At 39.8% G+C, this 25,774-nt stretch overlaps 1 protein-coding gene across 6 annotated transcripts in view; it reads right to left on the minus strand.

Annotated features, from left to right (window-relative positions):
* Nucleotides 1-25,774, minus strand: part of CDKAL1 (CDKAL1 threonylcarbamoyladenosine tRNA methylthiotransferase) — a 599,197-nt gene that overhangs the window by 175,239 nt on the left and 398,184 nt on the right. For all 6 annotated transcript variants that reach the window (XM_088831304.1, XM_055407287.2, XM_088831305.1 and 3 more), the window contains one exon: nt 25,226-25,371. In XM_088831304.1, coding sequence (XP_088687430.1) covers nt 25,226-25,371 — 146 coding nt within the window. The remainder of the gene's footprint in view (nt 1-25,225; nt 25,372-25,774) is intronic.

Consider the following 25,774-nt stretch of genomic DNA (forward strand, 5'->3'; position numbering starts at 1 on the left):
TTTTTTCTCTTGTTCATTCAGAGATTTAAAACATTTGACTCCTTTAGTAAGGTGGAAGCCAGACTTCTATAGGCATGTTTAGCAATCTGGAGGGGGGAGAAGTGAATGCCAGGGGTAGGGGCAAGGCTAGTGGAAGGGCAGGGTCAGAAGTAAAGGAGTGTCAAAGCTGTTAGCAAAGAAGGTCACTAAGAGAGGACAAACAGGGTCCAGGCCAGGTGGAAACCTGGAGATCAGAGAACCAGGAGAGATCAAGTGATGAGAGTTCACGACAAGGATGAAGAACGGGAAAGAGAGAACACAGGGAGGCTGAAGTCTACCCTCTGGCAGCTACTCATTATTGGAAATGGACAACATAATATATAAAATCATGCCCAATAAGAGATTCAGTGTCTAGAAATGAGGCCATTTTTTCTGACAACATCTTAGTTAAGACCACACATTTGTTTGTTTTCACACATAAGTAGTTTCCACTTTTCTCCAAAATAAATTCCTGGAAAAAACATCATGAAAGTCTGCCTTTTCTCAAAGGAATAATAAAGATATTGGCTGCTGCCCCACTAGTTGTGACTCAACATTAAGTAAACCAGAGAAGAGACCAAGAATATATCATAAAAAGCAAAGATATAATAATAATCATGTATAACAATCTAAAACAGCAGAACTGTGTTCCAAGTTTTAGAATGGTAGAGTTTTCAGAGCAAAAGTGAACTTCAGAGCACCATGAGTCTACTCTCTGCATTCAAAAGATGAGACTCAAATAGAAGTTACAATGATTAAATCAATTTTCCAATTCAACAAAGCTATTTTTTTTATTTCAAATAAATGTCTTCACAGTCTATTTCAAAAGAATCTCATAATATGAGTAAAATTATACTGTTTATTTTGAATATATACGGATATATAATCTACTCAGTGAACCTATAGAAGTGAAAAATGCAACTGTATAGTATCATAATTTTGGACTATCTAACATCAATACATTAGCTGTACATATAGTCGCCCACCCGTATCCAAGGATATGGAACCCATGCGAGCCAAAAGTACTAAGCCACTTTATGTAAGGGACTTGAGCCAATATGAATACGGATAGTAGACAGAAAAAGAAAACCCACGGATTCTGACATCTACTGGGTCTCTGGAACCAATTCCCCAGGGATACCAAGAAACAACTGTGCAATGAATTTTAACTCGATTCTATATTCTTCACTTCAGAAAAAATGAAAAGGAATTCTTCAGTTCAGTTCAGTCGCTCAGTCATGTCCGACTCTTTGCGACCCCATGAATCACAGCACGCCAGGCCTCCCTGTCCATCACCAACTCCTGGACTTCACTCAAACTCATGTCCATTGAGTCGGTGATGCCATCCAGCCATCTCATTCTCCGTCGTCCCCTTCTCCGCCCGCCCCCAATCCTTCCCAGCATCAGAGTCTTTTCCAGTGAGTCAACTTGTCACATGTGGCCAAAGTATTGGAGTTTCAGCTTCAGCATCAGTCCTTCCAATGAACACCCAGGATTGATGTTCTTTAGAATGGACTGGCTGGATCTCCTTGCAGTCCAAGGGACTCTCAAGAGTCTTCTCCAGTACCACAGTTCAAAAGCATCAATTCTTCGGTGATCAGCTTTCTTCACAGTCCAACTCTCACATCCATACATGACCATGGGAAAAACCATACCCTTGACTAGACAGACCTTGGTTGGCAAAGTAATGTCTCTGCTTTTCAATGTGCTATCTAGGTTGGTCATAACTTTCCTTCCAAGGAGTAAGCGTCTTTTAATTTCCTGGCTGCAATCAGCATCTGCGTTTCTTTCAGTTTAGTTCAGTTCAGTCGCTCAGTCGTGTCCAACTTTGCACGACCCCATGAATCACAGCACGCCAGGCCTCCCTGTCCATCACCAACTCCCGGAGTTCACTCAAACTCATGTCCACAGAGTCGGTGATGCCATCCAGCCATCTCATTCTCGGTTGTCCCCTTCTCCTCCCGCCCCCAACCTTTCCCAGCATCAGAGTCTTTTCCAGTGAGTCAACTCGTCGCATGAGGTGGCCAAAGTATTGCAGTTTCAGCTTTAGCATCAGTCCTTCCAATGAACATGCTTAAATTTATAACAAATACAAACAAGCAAAACCAAGTCAAGACAAAAAACTAGAGCAGACAAGTAAGTCTTTAAAAGAAAAACGAACTGAAAGCATACAGAAAGCAACTAGATAAGAGCATGCTTAATCAGGAAAAGTGTGTCTGAGTGTTAATTACACTGATAAACACTATCTTAGCCCATCTTAACAATCCACAAAGCAGAAGGAATTTGGGGGAAGAAAAAGGATGGGGTGATAAATGTACAAGTGACAATTAACCAGAACCAACTTGAAAAGTGCTTGACACTGGAGGATGTATATTTTTAATAATAACCTGACCACTGGCATCATCTTATCTTGCCTACGTTAATTTTCTCCTTTTTCTTGATTTCTTCAATTGCATTAAAAAAATACATTTCACATTTCTCTATAAACTACTCAATTCCTGAGAGTATGTATAAATGAATAATTTTTGTTAATATATGTTAAAATTATATAAGCTCACGTCATGTATCAAATTGTTTCATACCTTGTCCCCTCAAAAATTTACTTCTAATATTGACGGTTTTTATCAAGTCATCTCTATAAAGTAAAACCTAGCAGATTTAAACAAAATATGCATATTATTTTGTTGGCTAAAATAGAACTGCCATGTCTTGTGATTTTACTATCTCTATGATATATTTATTTACAAATTAATATAAAAGGAAATGCCACACACTAAACTTCATGATCTCTGGGAGTTGGTGATGGACAGGGAGGCCTGGCGTGCTATGATTCATGGGGTCGCGGAGAGTTGGACACAACTGAGCGACTGAACTGAACTGAACTGAAACTTCATGATACATTCTTCGGGGACAGTTTCCTCTCATGTGAAGACATTATGTGAACCAAAGAAAACAATTATAACTTTCCTTTCCCATGTCACACCATGTGAGTAACTAACGTACCCCATTTAAAGTGAACGACGCAGAAAATGATGAAAGAGCCATGATGGATTTGTCCCCATTTTGCCAGGGAAGAGCAAAATGGCCATGATCAATGGTAAATAAAAATGTATCATGCCATTCCATTGCTTCTATTCTCATGAAAATTTGCACTCTGTTCTAAGATAAACGAAAAGCAAATAGAAAAGTAAAATAAAAACCAAGGGAAATTTGTAGCTGATATTCTCTAGAAGGGGGGCTTTCCAGGTGGCACTAGTGATAAAGAAGCTGCCTGCCAATGCAGGAGAGAGACACTGGTTCATACCCGAGTCAGGAAGATCCCCTGGAGGAAGAAATGGCAACTCACTCCAGTATGCTTGACCTGGAGAATCCCGTGGACAGAGGAGGGCTACAATCCATGGGGTCACAAAGAGTCAGACACGACTGAAGCAACTTAACACACACACATTCTCCAAAAGATAAAATACTAGTCATTAGAAAATGGAATCATTTTCCATTTCAATGATTGAGAAGCAAATCTTTTAAATGATTTGGAGACTTCCAAAATTGTAACAGGAAAGAGATAGGGAATAAAGTGTGATAAGGCAATGGAAGAAGAAAATCACTTGATTTATGTACTTAAAGAGCTGCAGCTTTTTGGCTTTCCAAACCAAAAACTAATTTATAGAAAGAACATGAAGATAATCCATATCAAAGTATGGTCCTCAAGGGTTCCTAAGACTCAAGAGTCAGGCCTAATAGGAGGGTGTGAGGTCACAGCCACCTTGGCTCACCCTCTGGGGTCCAGTTCCTCACAGGACCTCCCCATGAAATAAAAGTACCCTTTAAGAGGATCTACTGAAACAAACATACCTACAGATGGACATTCAGTCACCTCAGAGTAAATACACTTAAACCCATATCAAAGGGCTAACAAGTTTCCATTTGTCTGTGTGTCTCAATTTCAAATCACTACTTATCTTCAAAGACTAATGGTAGAAAAAAATTGAATACAAATTGAGAAACATTTACCTTCAAACTTAAAAAAAAAATCATACTGAACTCCTAATGTTTTGCTCATATTCATCCTTATGCTTTCAACCTTAGATCACTCTTCCAACCAGTATTTAAACCGAGTGATCTAATCATAAGGTAACAAGGATGATTAATGCTGATGCAATGCACTTCTTGCCCTGCCCTAGCCTAAAATATATTGGACAGATATGATTCCCTATGAAAATCATAAAGTGCAATATAGATGTGGCACATGATAAAGTGAATACGAATGTACTTCTTATTAAACATCACTAACAAGACAGAAATAAATAGCAATCAGACAAAGCACACAGTACACTGGCTTAGCGACTTAGTGACTAAAACACAACAGAGTCAGACACGACTTAGCGACTACACAACACACCACACTGGCATCTCCCCCGGGCCGTGACTGGATAACCAGTGATGGGAACAAGTGGTATGAAGAAGCCGAAGCCTGGGCAGATGAAAAGTCACTGAAAAAGACTTGTGGCCAGGCTGTGAAGGCGACTGAGAGTGGGAGGAGGGAAACGTGACCAGAGGTCGTCCCCTCCGTCCGCACACACAAAAGCAGCCTCTTTTACTGGTAATGGTTTACAGATAAGTCAGCTGATCCAAGCTGGTGTCAGGTCTAAGTATGAGTCAAGCTCTCTTGACAACTTAAATCAACAGTTTGGGCGCAGTCAACCCGCCACTTACTGGAGTTCCCGCCACAATCTATTGTTTAGAATTAACTGAAACTGATTACATCTCCCAGGACTCTGGGCAGTAGCCAGGCCATGAGAGTTTTGAAGATAATCTACCCTCTTTCAATAATGCTCAAAATTAACTCTTGGGCTAGGCAGAAACCTGTGCAACAACTCAGCAAAATACTTTTCTGTATTTATCTTTAAAACAGTGGAACAAGGTAATGTGCTACACCACCCAGAGATGACAGAACTAATTCTGCTTTTAAATGAAACTCCATTTTGTACCTGGGGGCAGAAAAGGAAGAGGCAGTGCTAGGCCTATACTATTCCACATACTGGTAGCTCTTCTACAATGGGTAGGTGGGTTCATTATAAAAACATACAACTTCTGACATTTCTTTCTGGACAAAGTTATCTTGCATATTGGCTCTCCAGAGTTCTTAACCTACTCTCTGTTATTTCTTCTTTTCCTTAAGTCAATAAAGACCCCAGCCAACTGTAAATTTTATTTAGGAAAGACGTTTTCAGGCATTATCAATCAACGACATTTCAACAAGAATAACGTCATGCAAAATTAACTGCCAGGGACGAAGATTTTGAGGTGTTCCAGGAAAGCAAAGGTTTACAGTGAAGATGCAATTTGATTTCTGGTTCCTCTGCCTTTTCTAAAACCAGCCTGTCCATCTGGAAGGTCTCAGTTCTTGCACTGCTGAAGCCTAGCTTGGCGAATTGTGAGCATTACCTTGACAGTGTGTGAAATGAGCACAATTGTACGGCAGTTTGAACATTCTTTGGCACTGCCTTTCTTTGGGATTGGAATGAAAATTAACCTTTTCCAGTCCTCTGGACACTGCTGATTTTTCCAAATTTGCTGACATATTGAGTGCAGCACTTTAACAGCATCGTCTTTCAGGATTTGAAATAACTCAGCTGGAATTCCATCACCTTCACTAGCTTTGTTCCCAATATGGACAGGGGAGCCTGGTGTGCAGCAGTCCATGGGGTCGCAAAGAGTCAGACGTGCCTGAGTGACTGAACAACACAAAGAAGAGGAAAGACGGAAAGGTTTAGAGGACTGGCACAACTGGGGATTGAACGAGGCCCTGGAGTAAACAAGGGAGAGGGTCTGCAAATGGCGACGGAAACTCAAGTTCTCAAAAAAAAGTGTGACCCCAATTCAAAGCACGATCCTTAGAGACACTCAGTTCAGCTCAGCGCAGTTCAGTCGCTCAGTCGTGTCCGACTCTCTGCGACCCCATGAATCGCAGCATGCCAGGCCTCCCTGTCCATCACCAACTCCCGGAGTTCACTCAAACTCACGTCCATCGAGTCGGTGATGCCATCCAGCCATCTCATCCTCTGTTGTCCCCGTCTCCTCCCGCCCCCAATCCCTCCCAGCATCAGGGTCTTTATAGTCCAACTCTCACATCCATACATGACCACTGGAAAAACCACATCCTTGACTAGACGGACCTTTGTTGGCAAAGTAAATGTCTCTGCTTTTTAACATGCTGTCCAGGTTGGAGACATTAGTAAATTAGCAGGTGTTGCACTTGCACCTTCTTCTCAATCTTTTGGATGAATTCTGCCAAATAAACTACATTTTTAACCTAATGAGACAGTATCTAAAAATTTGCAGAAGAAAATAAAATAGAAAAATATTTTCAGTGAGTTTTTCTTCTTCCATACTGATTCTGTGTGTATCTTAAGACTGCATAGGCCATGTGCATTGTATTTTTATTTTTTAGTTATCACCTAACAATTGTTGTGTGTAGTGGTTGTGCTGCTGTTGTTATTGCTATTAGAAGAAAAAGTAGCAGCAATCATATAATGAGTGCATACCAAGCACTGTACTAAGTATATCTTGCTGCATATTAGCTCATCGAAGTCTTAGAACCTTAAAGAAAGGGTATTGCTATCCTAATTTTAGAGGTAAGAAAACCAAAGTCACAAAGGTTAAGCAATTGGGTCAATGTTACAAAGATAGTCAGGATTTAAACCCAGCTTATCTGGCCTGTGCTCCAATATTCTGACTTAAACTATTCCCACACAAAAAAGTTCTTGTTCAGAATGAAGATATGGGGCCATCTCTAATACAACCAAGTTACAGATTTCGGTCTGACATTTTCAGAAACGAGCCTTTTTATGGCAGTCAAGAGGTGCCACAGAAAACCAGAGACTGACTTGGCCATTTGTTGGTGTTTAGTTGCTAAGTCATGTCCGACTCTTTTGCAACTCTGTTAAATATATCTGTTAAATATATATAAAACAGAAAAAACAAAAACAGAGAAACCCCAAAACTTCTCTAGGCTTTCGCTGAAAATAAGGGAAGACAGACTATGTTTCTAAGCTTTCTTCTCATTCCTTACATTCATGATCATACTAATCAAACTGGCAAAACCACATATCTTTTCCCTTTTTTTGGAGTAAAGAATAAAAGAAAAAGAGGAAGAAACATGGGTTTCTAATGAGGTTACCGCCAGAGCTCCTAAAACTTCTAAACACTATCATTTAGGATGCTGGTGTTAAAGAAGCATTCTTACTTTGGAGATAAAATATTTGGGGGGTGAAGAAGGAAAGAGAAAATGACCACTGCATAAATAAAATGATTTGAAAAAAGGTAAAGCGGGAGGGGTGGGCAGGGAATATATATATATATATAAATATAAAATATATATATATAAAGCCAGAAGCAACATTTCAGGTTCCTTCCTTCATGCTAGCTGACATAAGTAAATTAAATGGCCATATTGTTATTTAGCATCTCCTAGTGGCCTGTCGGCATATGAAACATTTTGAAGGATAGACTTAAATAAGTTATATTTTGTTTAATGCTGTATGGATGATGATCCCTATGTACATCCAATTAAGTAAGGAATAATTTTTTAAAAGATGCATGCCACACAAGACATCAATTCATTGTGTACAACAGCTGAAGCACAGGCTGCTTACTGCTATACTGAGTGACTTCTAAGGCTCTGGCAAAAGTACTATTTACATCTCATATATCCAATCATACCCAAAACCACTAAGATGTATGCCATCTAGACTCCAGTCTGTTGTTTTTTTTTTAATGCAAAAAAAACTCCTTTAGAAACTCTAATTCTGTACACAGCACCTGACACAGCAGTAGAAAGAATAACACATGGGATCTCAATTAGGAAAAAAATAGTAATACATCTACAGTATTGTAAATAACGGGCACCCAGAAATAGTTTCTCTTTAAGCTGAGAGAGAGAGAAAAGAAAAAAGGAAATAACTCAACGATGAGCACAAGAGAAATCAATTATTAGAGTTAAAAATGAAAACCTAACCAAAACAAGAAGACACCTAACAAATGAGACATGTGACAAAGCAACAGAAATAAAATAAGGTAGGTGAGGTATAACCTCCCTTTTGTCACTAAGAAAACACACCTAGTTTATATATGGATAAACAACATGTGACGGAATGCAGACCAAAAAGAGTTCACTTCCTACCTTCACAAAAGACACCCTGACCACAATAAGGAACAAAAAGCAGTGACTGGAAATGATAAAATAATGTAGAAACTCGTATTATTTCATTTTAGGCCATTACAGGCTTGCTTAAGAGTTCACCTTTACCAAGAACAGTCAAAGTCACAATATTTGCGAAAGGGTAGACGATCCCTCTATTTTATATCTAAGTATAACTTCTATTGCTTAGACACAAGCTTATTTCAATATTTCAATGACATTTTTATAAGAATACATTCCATTAAACCAATATGAAATAAAAAGACACAATGAAAAATTGCAGCATATACATATTTATATTTGAGGATCCACTTCGGTTTCTGCATTTTCTTTTAGGGAATAAGCACCAAATTAGTTCCTCTGAAATCAGTGTTTCTTTAGTTTTTCTCAACTGCTTTTACAGCAGAAACAGAAATACAAAATCCTGTCTTGAAACATACAGTATGGACCAAACAGAGAATGTCTGTATATACTTGCCTGAATTGTTAGATTTATTTCTCTTGGCTTGGTACTATTTCTAGAAAAATAATCTTGAGCCCTTCGCTAAGCTAAGTAAGAAGTTCTATTAATCTACACCTATCTTAAGCAGTGAATATTCTAGCAATTTCTTTGAAGGAAGGCATAAATTCACTCTGCCCTTTCTGCTGGTGCACCAAACACTGCGATGGCTTACCCAAGGGAGAGTGTACGGAGGAAAGAGAGACTCCTGTTTGACCCCTGCTGGCAATCAATTTATGGCCGCAAGCACAGAGCTTGCGAGTCCTTGCAATTCTTTATTAACTTTTGTAACTCTTGGTATTATTCTTATTCGTATAAATGTCAAATTCCTATTGGCAACCTGACCTAAAAGTGTTCACAAGCTCAGCTTACACCCTTTGAACACCTCAGAAATGGAAAAATTAAATTAAACTTTATATATTTTAAATTAAACACCCAAGAAAGGAAATTAAGAAGAACCGTTTCTGCTGCTAACCAGAGAATACCATGCTGTGTGAAGGTTGATCATTTAGGAAATAAAAAACAGCTTGGAAGAGTCAGCTCTCTTACAGTAGCAATAATGAAATCACTGTCTTTCAGTGAAGGGGATCGGCAGTGAAGAACGAGACAAACTGGAAAGGGAGTTGAATTCAAGGCTATTTTCTAGAGAATACAATTATTTTGCCTTAAAATATGGTGCATGTCAGCATGAGGCTGCTAGGAGGAGGCTGTATGCACTGAATCAAAGCATAAAGACAATCGCTTTCACCCTTTCTGAGACCTGCTACAGCTAGGAGATGATGAAAGAGGCAGGGGCGCTGGGTTACAGAGCCTCTGGCTCCCTGAGCGGAGACAAGGATTCCGGCCTCACTAGCAAAGCCTTCGTTGTCCTTACTGTAGGCTTTTCTACTACAGGTTTCTGAAGTCTCCACTTCCCACAACACAAGTTAGTCCTATGTCAACAACAACAGAAATCCTTCCTTCAGCAGGAATATAATGGGTTTATGTTCCAGGCACTATACAGGCACTGGAGAGAAATACATCGAGAGACTCATCAAGTTATACAGGGTTGGGGGAGTGTCTATGGGGGGAAACAAGCATAGAACCATGTGCGAAGCACCATACGGAGATAAACTGTAAGGAGTTTCAGTTCAGTTCAGTTCAGTTCAGTCGCTCAGTCGTGTCCGACTCTCCGCGACCCCATGAATCACAGCACACCAGGCCTCCCTGTCCATTGCCAACCCCCGGAGTACACTCAAACTCATGCCCACAGAGTCGGTGATGCCATCCAGCCATCTCATTCTCGGTCTTCCCCCTCTCCTCCCGCCCTCAACCTTTCCCAGCATCAGAGTTTTTTCCAGTGAGTCAACTCGTCGCATGAGGTGGCCAAAGTATTGCAGTTTCAGCTTTAGCATCAGTCCCTCCAATGAACACCCAGGATTGATCTCCTTTAGAATGGACTGGTTGGATCTCCGGTGAAACCCTTTGCAGAATTTCCGGCACACACATCAGTAACCAGTAGTTGGTCTAATGGCTGCTGTTTTCATTTCTGGTACTGAAGGCCAGAAATGGGGATCTAAGGATGATTTTTTTTTTTTACTGGAATATAATTTTGATTAAAAAATACAAGGTCAGTACATATTTTAGAAACAACAATCTGGCAACGAGGAGAAGAACGGATTGGAGGGAATGAGCCTGGAGTTTGGGAAGGGGTTTAGGAGGCAACACAATTCAAAGAACCTTCACAAAGAAGGCAGTGACAGTGGGGATATGGCATGGGACCCAAGTTGAGTGGATGATCAAACTCATGAGACCCGGTGGCAGAGGAGACTGAGTGGGAAAAGGTGAGAGGGAAGTTCAAAAAAACTGCACTTCTGACTTGGATGGATGAATGGGGGGCTTCTTACTAAGATGATGAGAAGGGCAGGAAGAGTAAGCGTGAAAGGTGAGCACTGAGCACCTGAGGGACCCCCAGGCAAAAGGCTCTCACTGAAAAGCAGTCTGTAGATGGACGCATGTGTGTGAGGGCCGGGGTGGGCGGGGGGACAAGCATGGACTAGACTGAACCTGACTCACAGAGGAGGGAGCTGGCCAACATAAGAGAGGAGAAAATTAAGGCTGGAAGAAGTCTGCAAGGAGGAACTTGACAGGAGTGAAGAAGAGTGGGCAGAAATCAGACCCCAGAGGATTGAGGAGTGGATAGAAAGCTGAGACAGTGGAGGCAGGCAGCAGAGGTGGCCACTCTTCAAGAGAAAGTGGGCGTGAGGAGAAATGAGTCACAGGTAAACGCAGGCTCCATGAGGGGTTTCTGGAGATTGGGAGTAACTGGAAAGAAGAAAAGACTAACACTCATCAGAAGAAAGCTAAGAAAACAGGGGGAAATGATACACATTTTCAGTAAGACTGGAATTCAAAATAACTTAGCTCATCCTTTTGAAAGTTAAATTAAAAAAAATTTTTTTTGGCAGTACTGCATAGGCATGTGGGATCTTGGTTCCCCAACCAGGGATCAAACCCGCACCCCCTGCAGTAGAAGTGCCACTACACCACCAGGCACTACCGCATCCTTTTCAGTTTATAGATGAGAAACTGAGAAGATGCTACCTTATGCTCTGCTGTTACCACAAGAAGATCTGAAGTCCTCATTTTAAGCAATATTTACTAGTAAGTGGAAGGAACTAGGGTTGCCAATAAACATTTGAAGAACTGCCCCCCCCAAAAAATAATATCTTACCAAAGAATTAATAAATGACCAGGTTGTATTATTCTCTGTGAGTCCAAGAATCTTTACATGTTTAAAAAATTCTTACTTCCTCAATCAAAGTTCTCTTTTATGAAGATAACCAACAGAAAATAAAAAATATCTTGAAAGGTTTCAACAAATTTATGTTTCAATATGAATGGCACCAGGGACAGGAAAATATGGTTTCTTCATTTTATAGAATAAAGAACAGGCTTTGAATTGTAGATCTATCACACATATATATATATATCTTCTCTGATCTTTAGTTTTTCAACCTAAAAAATATGTGAATAGCACCATAAACTTCCAAGGTTATTGTGAGAACTGAATAAAATTATGAATTCAAAAGCACCTAACAGCCTTAAAAGGCACTTTACTCAGAACAGTGCTCCTTGAACTATTTGTGGAGAATAACCAGTTTTCCTTCCAGTTCATTATGGACCGATATATTTCTAAAATATAAGTAAGATGAATTACTAAAAATGTATATGATAAATTTGATGTCCTGGAAATGTTAAATTACTAGAAAATCTAAGTGCTTGCTTTCAGTTTCAGTACTAATCTTGTACATCAATCAAGAGTTTGCAAAGAGGCACTGGTCTACGAGCCAGTTTTTGAGCAGTATTTATTCAGAGGATAGCACGTTCAATAGCAGAGCACAATAAACAGTAAAAAGAACTAGCTCTGGCACCAGGCACCTAGGGCTCAAAGTTTCCTCTGTCACTTACAATCTAGGTGATCTCAAGGTCTCTGAGCTTCAGTTTTCTTCATCTCTAAAATGTGACGGTCAATGATACCTGTTTCAAAGGGTTGTTTTAAGAATCAAATCAGTTCATATATATAAACCAATCGGAAGAGTGACTGAGACATTTTTAAGTACTCAGGAAGTATTAGCTATTAATATAATTATTCAGTGAGTAATACATGACACTAAGTGTAAATATTTGTATGCAAATGTTTTTCTATTTGTATATTTCTGTTGTTTATTTATGTGGAGAAAAATAGAGATTTATTTTAGCTTACAGAAAGGGAAAACATACATCTTTTATGCATGAAAATATTACTCAAAAATGTTTTAAAATTTAATAGTTTTCTTAAAGTTTCCTATGTACCAGGATTCTTAATGTTGTAAAGTCTTTCCCATTAAATTTAGTCTCTTTTATCACTAGAAGAAAAACTCAGGGAATTACACTGCTATAAAAGTTAAGATGAATTCTGACTTTCTTATAAGCAGAAAAACACTCTGCAAAATTTAATTATGTCATGATTCTTGAAAGCACAAATTATTTAAAAGGAAGAAAAAAGAATGAAACCCAATTATAACTGTTGAAAGAATCAGAACAAACTAGACAATGAAGCAACTTTTTTCAAGGAAAAACTGAATAGTACTTTTTTCAAATGATACAATTAAAACACTGAATCATAATAAATTAGGGGGAAATATATGAAAAAGAGCCATTATTGGAAGGTTAAATTAAAACAGTATTTTCTAAACATATTTAATGCTTGGTCTTATTTACATTTTTAGACTGAAAACAATTTACTCCAAATAATAATTCAGGGAAGAGAAATCTGCTCACTTTAAAGGATACTGGGCTTCCCTGGTGGCTTAGATGGTAAAGAATCTGCCTGCTTTGTGGGAGACCAGGGATCAAGCTCTAGGTTGGGAAGACCCCCTGGAGAAGGGAATGGCAACCCACTCCAGTATTCTTCCCTGGAGAATTCCATGGACAGAGGAGTCTGGCAGGCTACAGTCCATTGGGTTGCAAAGAGTTAGACATGACTGAGTGACCAACACACTCATTTTTAAAGTCTTTATTTGATTGGTTACAATATTGTGACAGATTGCCAGCTCCAGTGTACTGTCATCTTGCATGGAGATGGTAGCAGAAAAGATACACTTAAGACTTTGCATCTACTTTCTCCAGTTCAGTTCAGTCGCTCAGTCGTGTCCGACTCTCCACGACCCCATGAATCACAGCACACCAGGCCTCCCTGTCCATCACCAATTCCTGGAGTTCACTCAAACTCGTACACCGAGTCGGTGATGCCATCCAGCCATCTCATTCTCTGTCATCCCCGTCTCCTCCCACCCCCAATCCCTCCTAGCATCAGAGTCTTTTCCAGAGAGTCAACTCGTCGCATGAGGTGGCCAAAGTATTGGAGTTTCAGCTTTAGCATCAGTCCTTCCAATGAACACCCAGGATCTATTTTCTTATAACTAACTAATTAATTTATATTTGGCTGCACTGGGTCTTCACTGCTGGGTGCCACGCTTTCTCTAGTTGTGGCAAAGTGGGGGCTACTTTTCGTTGTGGTGTGGAGGCTTATTTTTGAGGTGGCTTCTCTTGTTGCAGAGCACAGGCTCTTGTGTGCAGGCTTCAATAGCTGTGGCACACGGGCTTAGTTGCTTTGCAGCATGTCGAATCTTCCCGGACCAGGGATGGAACTTGTGTCCCCCGCACTGGCAAGTGGATTCTTTACCACTAAGATACCGGCATCCACTTTCTGATCCAGCACGATAGATACAAGCAGTGGGTAGAAGGATATGCCCTAGAAGTTACAGAACCACAAGAAGGGACTCACCACGAGACTGAGGCAATTAATAGTATACACAAAAAGGACATCAAGATAAGAAAAATTGAAGATAACACTGGTTTCTATTACATTAGAGCAAATATATATATATATATATATATATATATATATATATATATATATATGTTAAATGTCTTCAAGTCTTCAAGTTTTAAATGGCATTTTCTGACAATCACTCAAAATAGACAACTGATAATGTGCCAAAATATTATTTAGTTTGGGAGGTAGTTTCAGTATGTGTTCATTTTAAAAAATAAAATCATCATCCCCAACAAGAACAATAAAAAAATAAAGAATATTTATTGGCTTATGTGCAAAAGGAGGTATGATATTGAGAAAAGATACCTAGATGCTTAGAATTATGATTACAAATACAATTCATTTTAGAGGCAGTCATCAAACTTTAACATGAGAGCTTTTAAAAAAGTATATCTAGTAGCGGAGATTGTTGGTGACCCCTCCATATTCATTCCCACCATCTTTCCATAGAAGCATCATTAGCTAGACACATGGAAGCCTGGAAGGAAGTATTATTTCCCATCTTCCCATGCAGCTCGGGATGGCTATGTTCTAATCAATGATATATAAGTGGAAGTGTCATATACAACTTCCAAGAAGGTAACTTTTAAGGTAAGGAGGAGTATGTGCATGCTCAGTCGCTAAGTCATGTCCAACTCTTTGCAAAACTATGGACTGTATCCCACCAGGCTGGTCTGTCCATGGGATTTTTCAGGCAAGAATACTGGAGTGGGTTGCCATTTCCTTCTCCACGGAATCTTCCTCACCCAGGGACTGAACCTGTATCTCCTGCATTGGCAGGCGAATTCCTTAACACTGAGCCACCCACGAAGCCCTTTCTTCAGTTCTCTCTCGTTTTTGTTAGCTGGAATGCAGACTTGATGGATGGATTTTAAGCAGTCATCATGGGCCATGACACAGTAACTCACGCTGAGGACAAGATCAAATCCTGAATCTTTGCTACTAGGGATCGTCCCATCGGCTCAAGATCATTACCTCCTCATTTTTTTCTTTAAATGTGAGAGGGCAATATACATCCATCTTCTTTGAGATATTATTTTATGTTTTTAGCCATTCATAACCTTATCTAAGGTTGCCAAAGCCTTTGACTGTGTGGATCACAATAAACTGTGGAAAATTCTGAAAGAGATGGGAATCCCAGACCACCTGACCTGCCTCTTGAGAAACCTGTATGCAGGTCAGGAAGCAACAGTTAGAACTGGACATGGAACAACAGACTGGTTCCAAATAGGAAAAGGAGTATGTCAAGTCTGTATATTGTGACCCTGCTTATTTAACTTATATGCAGAATACATCATGAGGAACGCTGGGCTGGAGGAAGCACAAGCTGGAATCAAGACTGCCGGGAGAAATCAATAACCTCAGATATGCAGATGACACCACCCTTATGGCAGAAAGGGAAGAAGAACTGAAGAACTAAAGAGCCTCTTGAAAGTGAAAGAGGAGAGTGAAAAAGTTGGCTTAAAGCTCAACATTCAGAAAAGAAAAATCATGGCATCCAGTCCCATCACTTCCTGGCAAACAGATGGGGAAACAGTGGAAACAGTAGCTGACTTTATTTTTTTGGCTCCAAAATCACTGCAGATGGTGATTTCAGCCATGAAATTAAAAGATGCTTGCTCCTTGGAAGGAAAGTTATGAACAACCTAGACAGTATATTAAAAAGCAGAGACATTACTTTGCCAACAAAGGTCTGTCCAGTCAAGGCTATGGTTTTTCCAGTCGTCATGTATGGATGTGAGAGTTGGACTGTGAAGAAAGCTGATCGCTGAAGAATTGATACTTTTGAACTGTGGTGTTGGAGAAGACTCTTGAGAGTCTCTTGGGCTGCAAGGAGATCCAACCAGTCCATCCTAAAGGAGATCAGTCCTGAATATTCATTGGAAGGATTGATATTGAAGCTGAAACTCCAATACTCTGGCCACCTGATGCGAAGAGCTGACTCATTTGAAAAGACCCTGATGCTGGGAAAGATTGAGGGCAGGAGGAGAAGGGGCCGACAGAGGATGAGATGGTTGGATGGCATCACCAACTCAATGGACATGAGTTTAAGTAAACTCTGGAGTTGGTTATGGACAGGGAGGCCTGGAGTGCTGCAGTCCATGGGGTCTCAAACAGTTGGACAGGACTGAGCGACTGAACTGAACTGAACCTTATCTAAACTGGAGAGCCACACGCAACAGAACCAAATAGTATGGCAGAAGTTTAGTTGGGCAGCAGGTAGAAAGAGCTCATACAGAAGGCTGGAAAACTAATTAATATTACAAGTTGGCAAAATACTTGGTCAAATTGTCAGCTGCTGAACCTTGGAGGACAGACCAAATGTTAACTAAGTCTGCGCAGTAGAATTGTTACAAATGCTACAGCAGTAGAATTGTTACAAATGATTCAGAATGTTAAATACTATTTGGCTTCTTCCTTGCTGTTCTTAGCCACAAGGAACAGACTTTGCTAGCCAGCTGTAAACTGAGATTGAAGAAAGCAGAGCTTTTCTAAGAAAATCTTTGCAAATTACAGTCTAATTGAACTGAGAATCCTGTGATTTTGAGGTCTGCAGGTTTGCAAAAGCCAAGGAAGGCTCTGGCTACAATACCATGGAAGATGGAACTGGTGCCCCATCATACACTAGCCCCAGTTTACCAGCAGTGATGGGATTAAGAGTGTTTCAAATGGTCTGAAAGGAGTCATCATAAGTCCAGAGGAGGGAGATAAAGAGGCCAGAGGTCAATAAATAAGATAGCCTTCAGGTTCAAAACTATGTCCAGACATGACTTTTGACTACATTTGTTCATGGAACTGACAAGAAACAAACAAACTGAAAGCATACTAAATTTTTGAGGGGATGGAATTGCTAAAGATACACCAGGATGCCATGTATAGACTGGACAGCTCTTAAAACAATTTCTAATCAGCTCCAGAAGGAAGCAGGCATGGGAGTGTTTGAACCCAGGCAGAAGATCACATTGCTTACTACCTTTCTCAGATATGGCCACGAAGGCCTGTCAACTGGGGAGCTGCCCTCACAGAAGGAAATCAGGGCTTATCAGGGGACAGCTAAAGAATGTCCTTCAGTACTAGGGCAGAAAATCTTCATGATTTCTACCAAGCAGGGTTTATTAATTCCCACCAAATGGTAGCTGAAATGTGTTTCCCATTCTCCCGTTCTTCAAATGGGAATTTAAAAAGTTATAATACTCATCTATTTTTATTCCATTTTAAACAAAGGCTTTACACCACCCTTTAGTTTATCGCATCAGTCCATAGAAAGCCACATCTGGACCTTCTGAAAAGGAAGGAGCATCAACCATAAATCATGGTACAGAAGGACAGGGTAACTAGATGGGGCTTGGGTTCTCTCTCTCAGATAAAGGATGAGCTCTGTATGCAGCAAGCAAAGTGATGAAATGGGAGAGACTGAGGCAGAGACTCCCAGCTGTTCCCCACTCTCTCACCTACTCTTATTTCCAACAGAGCTCTTCATTTACAGACAGGGACAAAGCCACTCAAAATAAAGGTTCCCTTTCTTAGCCTTTCTGCCAAGTGCAGACAGGCGACTGGGTTCTGACCAACTGGATATAAACAAAGTAACACGTGTGACTTTCAGGAAGCATTTAAAGAGAAGGAACACATACTCTTCTTTGCCTCTCATATTCCTACAGACTAGAATGCAAATCTGATGACTGGAGCTCAGTCTTGGACCGTGAGATGAAAGCTTTATCCTGCCTGCATCCCTGATATGCCAGAGCCTTATAAAGACCTACTTCCTAGCTCTGAACTTCATTTACACGACTGAAAAATAAACTACTTCTTTATGCCATTTTTTTTTTTTCTGTCACTCACAGACAAGCTGAACCATGACTTTTATATACATAAATACACGTGTTGTTTTTGTTCCAGTTATTATAGTGTCAGGCACAAAACAGATAAATAAAAAACGGAACCATTTGATTAACATTATTAGAATCAGATGGAAGACTGAAACACAGTAGAAGTGAAGATCCAGTCCTATAATGAATTAAGTCACTATGGGATTTCAACAAGTCTTTTTAACCACGTGAACCTTGACTTTCATCCTATAGTCCAGATTGAAAACACCTAACCTACATACTTGCCTAAGTTTCTGTGACAATATTATGACAATGTGTGAGCCTTATGAAATAAAAGAAGCACTCTGAAAGGAAAAATGCTTACTATTAGAATATGACTTTATAGCCTCTAATGTTTACAAGAAAACACTTAGGTAGAGAAAACATACAAAGGATTGAAAGAAGTTAACATCTCAGTTTCTACAAGAAATATTATATTACAATCATATTACAAAAGAAGGTGGGAACAGGTTAGGGGTGATGAGACTTTTCTCTTAACTGCGCTAGAAGGAAAACAGCTAAATCAAAAGAAAATTTAATTACCTTCAAACCAATGAATCAAGTTTGGGGTAATCCACAAGTAAAATGGTATTTACTATATGGTGTCAAAATCTTCCAAATATAATACCATGTTCAAAAAGAAAAAAGTAACTGCTTTTTGACTAAGTAATTGCTCCAATGATATACATTCATTCTCTTGAAAGAATTTAAAAGCAGCAAGGGAGAGAAGGGAGAAGAGCAGAACTTGACTACCTCTGAAAAAAATCTGACAAAAGATAAAATCGCGGAAAAGACCCTAGGGTCTCCTCAAAACAACAACTGAGTTAAAGATACTAAAGATGATGACAAAGAGCCAGAAAATATATTTGAGGGAAGTGTTTTGCCTAAGTTATTTTGGAGGTGGGTATCCAGTGAACAGAAACACATCTGGGAAGGCATCTGGAAGAAAACTTAATTACCGAATCCTTCTTGAATCACCCTTTTTTTTTGGGCAATTTTCTTTTTTTCTATTCTGACAAATATTGCTAGTTGCCAAGCCACTAGGAATAAAACTAGTTGGAGGTGGGAGGGGATGGAATCAAATACAAGTTTAATAATAATTTGCCTTTTATCAGATTGTGCTCCAGTATGGGCACGTGAAAGGAAGAAAAAGAACTCAGCATGGTAAAAAGATGGCATTACTTTTTTGCAGATAGATGGACAAAGTAGGTCATAGGACAGACTGGACATGGTAACTCCAGGACTCACTTAGAGAAATCAGTCTGCCCAGGTGACCCCGCCTTGTGCCCTTGTGACCCTTCGCTGTCTGAGTATAGAGTGGAGAGATCAGATGTCAGAACTTTCTCTGCAAAGATGCCACTTCACCTCGACTTTGTTTTCACCACTAGAAGATTCCTCTTTACCCCTGAGTGCTCACTAGTTACTGGTTGTTGGCATTTCACTGGGAAATCTGAGTATAGTAAACTTAGGGGTGTGTGAATGGATATGACAGGACGAAAGGGACAAATGATAAAGGTAAATTCTGAGACAGCAAATACCATAAAATTACAAGGCAACACAAAGATGCTATCAGATGGTGTGACTTACTTTAGACCCCATGCAACTTGCAAGTAAAAATAAACTGATCATTAATTCACTCAAATTTTATTTACTGACTAAGAGAAATTAATCTTTTTTTTTTTTTTTTTTTAAGTCCACTGTGTATCTATAGGACTTCACTGGTGGCTCAGATGGTAAAAGAATCCACCTGCAATGTGGGAGACCTGGATTCGATCCCTGAGTTGGGAAGATCCTCTCAGGGAGGGTGTCATATTGTCATATGACACCTTCTTTTTTAGACTGATTAATTTAATTGGAGAATAACTACTTTACAATATTGTGATGGTTTCTGCCATACATCGACATGAATCAGCCATAGGTACAGATGTGTTCCCCCGTCCTGAACTCCCCTCCCACCTTCCTCCCTACCCCATCTCTCTGGGTTGTTCCAGATTACCTACTTTGGGAGGCCTGCTTCATGCATTGAACTTGCACCGGTCATCTATTTTACATATTGTAAAACACATTTCAATGCTATTCTTTCAAATCATCCCACCCTTGCCTAGGAGATGAATCTTGTCTCCCATATTTAAGGTCTACTTAACATAAACCGCAAGGCCAATGGACTTTTAACAATATAATTTGTGTGAACAGTTAGGTCTTTTAATTAATAAACTATTTCATTTCTTAAGATGCATCTATCAATAGGACATGCTTGCTTGTTCCGTTCACTCATTCATGTGTGAATCTGAGGACTAAGCAGTTCTTTTACTTAGAATTGGAACACATGATTGAGAGGAGAACTCTGCATGTTATCATTTTTTAAACACGTATGACAACATATGGAGAAGGCAATGGCACCCCACTCCAGTACTCTTGCCTGGAAAATCCCATGGACGGAGGAGCCTGGGAGGCTGCAGTCCATGGGGTCTCGAAGAGTCAGACATGACTGAGCATCTTCACTTTCACTTTTCACTTTCATGCATTGGAGAAGGAAATGGCAACCCATTCCAGCGTTCTTGCCTGGAGAATCCCAGGGACGGCGGAGCCTGGTGGGCTGCCGTCTATGGGGTCGCACAGAGTCGGACACGACTGAAGTGACTTAGCAGCAGCGTGACAATATAGTTTTCATTGGGGAGTGACTAAATTCAACACAGCTCAAATGGGGAAGGACTCAATTAAAGTTTATATCTAAGGCTCCAAGGTCCTGGGAACCCTAATTACAATCTCCTCACATATCATGGTGAAAACTTATCTCATTGGGAGGCAACTCTTTAAAATTACACAAGAAAATAAAAGTAAATGATTCAAATATTCTACTTTCTCAAATCCCAGTATTATGTTAAAAAGACAACAGAGAAACCAGTAAAGTGACAGGGAATGAAAGTAAGTTTACAAGGTATTTACTAAAAATTATTAAAACACAAATCTCTTGAAAACCCAAATTGCATCTCATGCTTTGTTCTATATAGTTTCCTTCCATATCCCTATAAATCCCATTACATCTTTCAGAGAATCATCTTATTCATTTAAATAAAAACATCAAAGGACTATAGTTAATTTTCCAACTAGATTAATAAATTTGAATAGAATAATTTCAGTCATATGAGTGTCTGCTCATGACCAGCTGTTTTAGATTAGCACGTTAAGTGATTCAGACACTTTTCTTTGCAAAGGTTGCACGATTTAATAAAGCCCCACATGCCTCCACACGTGCCAACACTGCCAGGTGATCTTCAATCCAGCTGCTGTTATGATAGTAGCTGCCAACTTTCAACCAGCTGAAGAGAATAACCAATCAGCTTCAAGCTGGCTCGTATGTAAACTTCTACTGCTCCTAGCTAAAACACGGGCCAATTTCAACTGTAAAGAAAATGAATTAAAAAGATTTCACCTCTGCTGTTTGAGAAACATGGCACCACAAATATTGCTGAATGAGGAGTTTAAAAGCGTGCAGCTTCAGGTAAAATCCCATAGTGTGGATTTCACTCTTAAATGCAGTAGGTTGTTTTAAAGATTGGATTTTTTTGAAGAAACAGATTAGGAAATGCCTCGTCCCTAATTCATAACATGATTATTTGAGAAGCCTCACACTGCTGGAGAAAAAATGAATTAACGTGACTCTTTGCTAAAGGTTCATTACAGAAAAGGCTTCAGAGGAAAAGTGAAAGTGAAAGTGAAGTCGCTCAGTCATGTCCGACTCTTTGCGACCCTGTGGACTGTAGCCTACCAGGCTTCTCTGTCCATGGGATTCTCCAGGCAAGAATACTGGAGTGGGTTATCATTTCCTTCTCCAGGGGATCTTCCCGACCCAGGGATTGAACCCGGGTCTCCAGCATTGAAGGCAGACGCTTTAACCTCTGAGCCACCAGGGAGGAAACAAGATGCAAATAAAAAGGGCCACATTTATACAGAAGCTAAAAAGCAAAAGATACGAGCACCAGACCTACCATTTTAAGTGAGCACCACTGTCAAGTATTTAGTATGAGGCACAAAATAGGGCAACATAGCATCCAGTCCCATTACTTCATGGAGAAGACTTGAGAGTCTCTTGGACTGAAAAGAAATCAACCCTGAAAATTCACTGGAAGGACTGAAGCTGAAGCTCCAATACTTCGGCCACTGGATGCGAAGAGCTGATTCATTGGAAAAGACCCTGATGCTGGGAAAGATTGAAGGCAGGAGGAGAAGGGGATGACGGAGGATGAGATGGTTGGATGGCATCAGTGACTCAATGGACAAGAATGTGAGCAAACTCAGGGAGATAGTGGAGGACAGGGGAACCCAGTGTGCTCCAGTCCATGGGACTGCAAAGAGTCAGACACGACTTACAGACCGAACAACAACACAGGAGCAACATGGTAATATCAGACCTTCTTTCTAAGAATGACAATACTGTATTAAATTTTAATAAACATTGGGTGAAACAACTATGTGCTGGATCAGTTACCCAGACTAGCGTTCTATAGAAATCCATGAAACTTTGCTGTTTCCAAGAAGCAGGAATCTATTTGGCTTGAAGTTATGCTAGATTTTTATAGGGAAAAATAAGCAAATGTCAGAGCTTAAAATATTTCATTTATTCCTATATGTCCATCATCACTGGAAATGATTCACTGGATAGATGGACTTCCCTGAGAGGAAAGTTACATTAGAGTCGGCACAAGAGTGAGCCTGTACTAGTCGAAGCAAGAAGACAGACTGGACAAAACATACAATCTTTTGGTTCTGATGAACTGTCTAAAACTATAAATAGTACAAGAGTTAATTAAGAAAAAAATTAGGTCCTAACTGGCTAGACTTGTATTTTCCAATTCCAGTGATTCACAGCACCTGAAACTGAAACTGTGGCTGGATGGGTGGGATGGGCTATCTTCTCCAGGAATCTCTAATTCCCTCTTGTAGGGACCTCTGATATTTCTGGTGCTGGAAATTCTGGAGATCCCTGGGTAGGTTCTGGAGTCTTCCAGACAGTTTGGGTAATTCTAGAAAAGCTCTGTGGATGCCTCAGAGTAATTCAGAATCCAAAGAAAGAAAAATGAGCTCAGCACTATTTTCTAATACCTTGACGTGATCCATCTTTTGACCCCTATTTATCTCATGGATGCTGCTGAAAGTGTTCAAGAGGCAACAGACATAAAAGGTACATCTTTGGAGCAGCATAAAAGGCTAGAACTTGTCAGGAGATTGTTGCCCAGGTAAGCAGCCACAGTAATTCCCCAAACAACTGAGTTAGCACCCACCCAAATGGAGGCCAAGAAAGCTGTTGATTCCTTTACCTCACTGAATCACATTAATAAAACTATTTGGAAAGTGCTCTTGTCTATTTTTCACAACAGGCTACATGTCTGCTCCCAGCAAAATCTTTTGCAAATGCATGAACCATGTGCTTATCTGCTATTGCTACTGCATTACATGCTACTGCTCTAGTAAGCAAGAGGCAAGAAATTTCACAGGTATAACAATTTATTTGAGGCTTACATGAGTTTGAGTGAACTCCGGGAGTTGGTGATGGACAGGGAGGCCTGGCGTGCTGTGATTCATGGGGGCGCAAAGAGTTGGACACAACTGAACGACTGAACTGAACTGAACTGAGGTGGCCCCGTGGTAAAGAATCCTCCTGCCAAAGTAGCAGACTCTGGTTCGATCCCTAGGTCAAGAACATACCTTCAAAGAGGAAATGGCAACCCACTTTAGTATTCTTGCCTGGAGAATTCCATAGACAGAGAAGCCTGACGAGCTACAGTCCTTGGGTTCTCAAAAGAGTCAGACACGACCAAGCAACTGAGCACAGCACATATCACAATAATTTATTTGTAATTCTGAAAACAAAACATTCATCAATACTGGTGTGTCCAAACTTGTCTGTACATGAGACAACTTTACATAGAATAAGCTAGAACAGATGCAAAGGAGGGACACAGGCCAACAACAGACATCTAACATAAAAATCCTTATTCTTTAGCTTTGCCCTCTGTTCTCAAAATCAGGAAGTATTAGAGATCCATCATTATTCTGTTTTCTACTTTGAAAGTTGTATATACTTAATGAGTATAATTATGAAATCCTAGAATAAGTATACTTTCCATTCACTGATTTGAATATTTGAGCAATTAGCTGGATTTGCTTGAATGCAAACCAAGTGTCTTTATTTCTGGTGGTTACGATAATCAAGAAATGCCTAGAGGTGAAAAAAAAAAATTAGACACATAAAGGGAAGATGAGGAAAGGAGGAGAAACTAAACAGAAGAAAAAGATTCGTATGTAGTCAGGATAAGTGACTAACTGAAGGTGGAAAAAATAATTGCTTACAATTTGTATAAAGCAATCATATCCACATAATACTTGGTACAAAGGTACATAATTATAAACAAGATGGAAATAAAGAGTTGTATTTTAATTAAGAAAAACAACAGAGGAAAAAATTATGGGAAAAAAATTATGGAAAGTAGAAAGACCCATGCCACAAATATGCCAAGATAAATGACATATTCCCAAAGGGGAGAATAGTGCCCCGGACTTGAGAACATTCCGAATGACCTTGGCCGGCACTATTTCCTGCCTTGTATAATCATAGAAGGCATTCAACCCTTGGTGATGATGAGAAGTAGGATTTTTAAGAATATAATTATAGGCTGCAAGTGTTTTCTGTGGAAGCAAAATTATCATTCATGTCTGAGATTGTGTAAATATGCCTTAATTTTGGTCAATGGCAATTTGAACTTTAAAAAAACAGAATCTCAAAACCTCCTTATAAAGCTTCATTCTTCAAGAAAACTACAGGGGTAAGTGTGTAAAAGCAAAGACATTCCCAGATACTCTTCCAAAAATGCTATTTTGTAGAAAATTATCTCTTTTGTAGTGACATGATTTGACCTATCTTCAGGTCAGAAACAGCTGACAACTTCAAAAAGCCACATGAAAGGAGATGTAAGCAGAGCAAAGCTAAAGCAGTTTTCATCTACTAGGTCAGGTACAGAAATGATCACAATGCACATTACCTTAGGAAGACTGGCAACCTTACACAAATTAATGGTGTGTGATGTGCAGATGGAAGGGGGATAAAACTGAGAGGAAAGGAGAAACCACATCAAGGGTGTCTAAGGAAAACTTAAAGGCTCTGAAAGCTTCAGAAGTCTCACCTCTCTCTGGCGCCTTTAATTGTGGCTACCATAAGTGCATTTTTGCCACATGCTTTTAAAAGAAAAAAGAAACGGTGATTTTCTTAAGTGCTAACAGACTTACTTGTCTTTCAGAAAATCCACCACTCTTTTGAAGTCAGCCACACAGTATTCTCTTTTCATTTCCATGAGCACAGTGTCAGAGGCAGACTGAACTGGTATGTGCAGAAAAGCATAGACTCGGGGGTGATGAAGGATTTTTGCCATTTCCTTGAGAAAGATGGAAGGAGAAAACATTAATCATTTTAACAAATCTGAGAAGGGTTTCCCTCAGATCAACTCTCACAAGTGCAAGTGAATAAACATAGCTAAAACCAGACCAATCCTCTAGGCTCCTCAAGTGAAGTCCACTGACTGCACTCTAGGATGACATCTGGGAGTTTAACATGACTTCTAGAGGATTTAACAGAAGAGCCATTTCCTCATGGTCATTGCCTCTCTTAGGTGACGAAACAGCGATAAACTCATGTAAATCCTAGAGACTATAAAGATTTCTGAGTTCTTCAAAATAAGCACCACTCCTCTCTTGCCTCAAGGCAATGTTATATTCTGGCCTGTTACATTAGCAGCAGAAACAGCAATATTTAAGGCAAACAGTTGAGGCTGTAGAATC

Source organism: Moschus berezovskii, chromosome 23 (assembly GCF_049115385.1).
Source record: "Moschus berezovskii isolate FMDL1 chromosome 23, NW_MosBer_1.0, whole genome shotgun sequence".
In the NCBI taxonomy this organism is placed as follows: Eukaryota; Metazoa; Chordata; class Mammalia; order Artiodactyla; family Moschidae; genus Moschus; species Moschus berezovskii.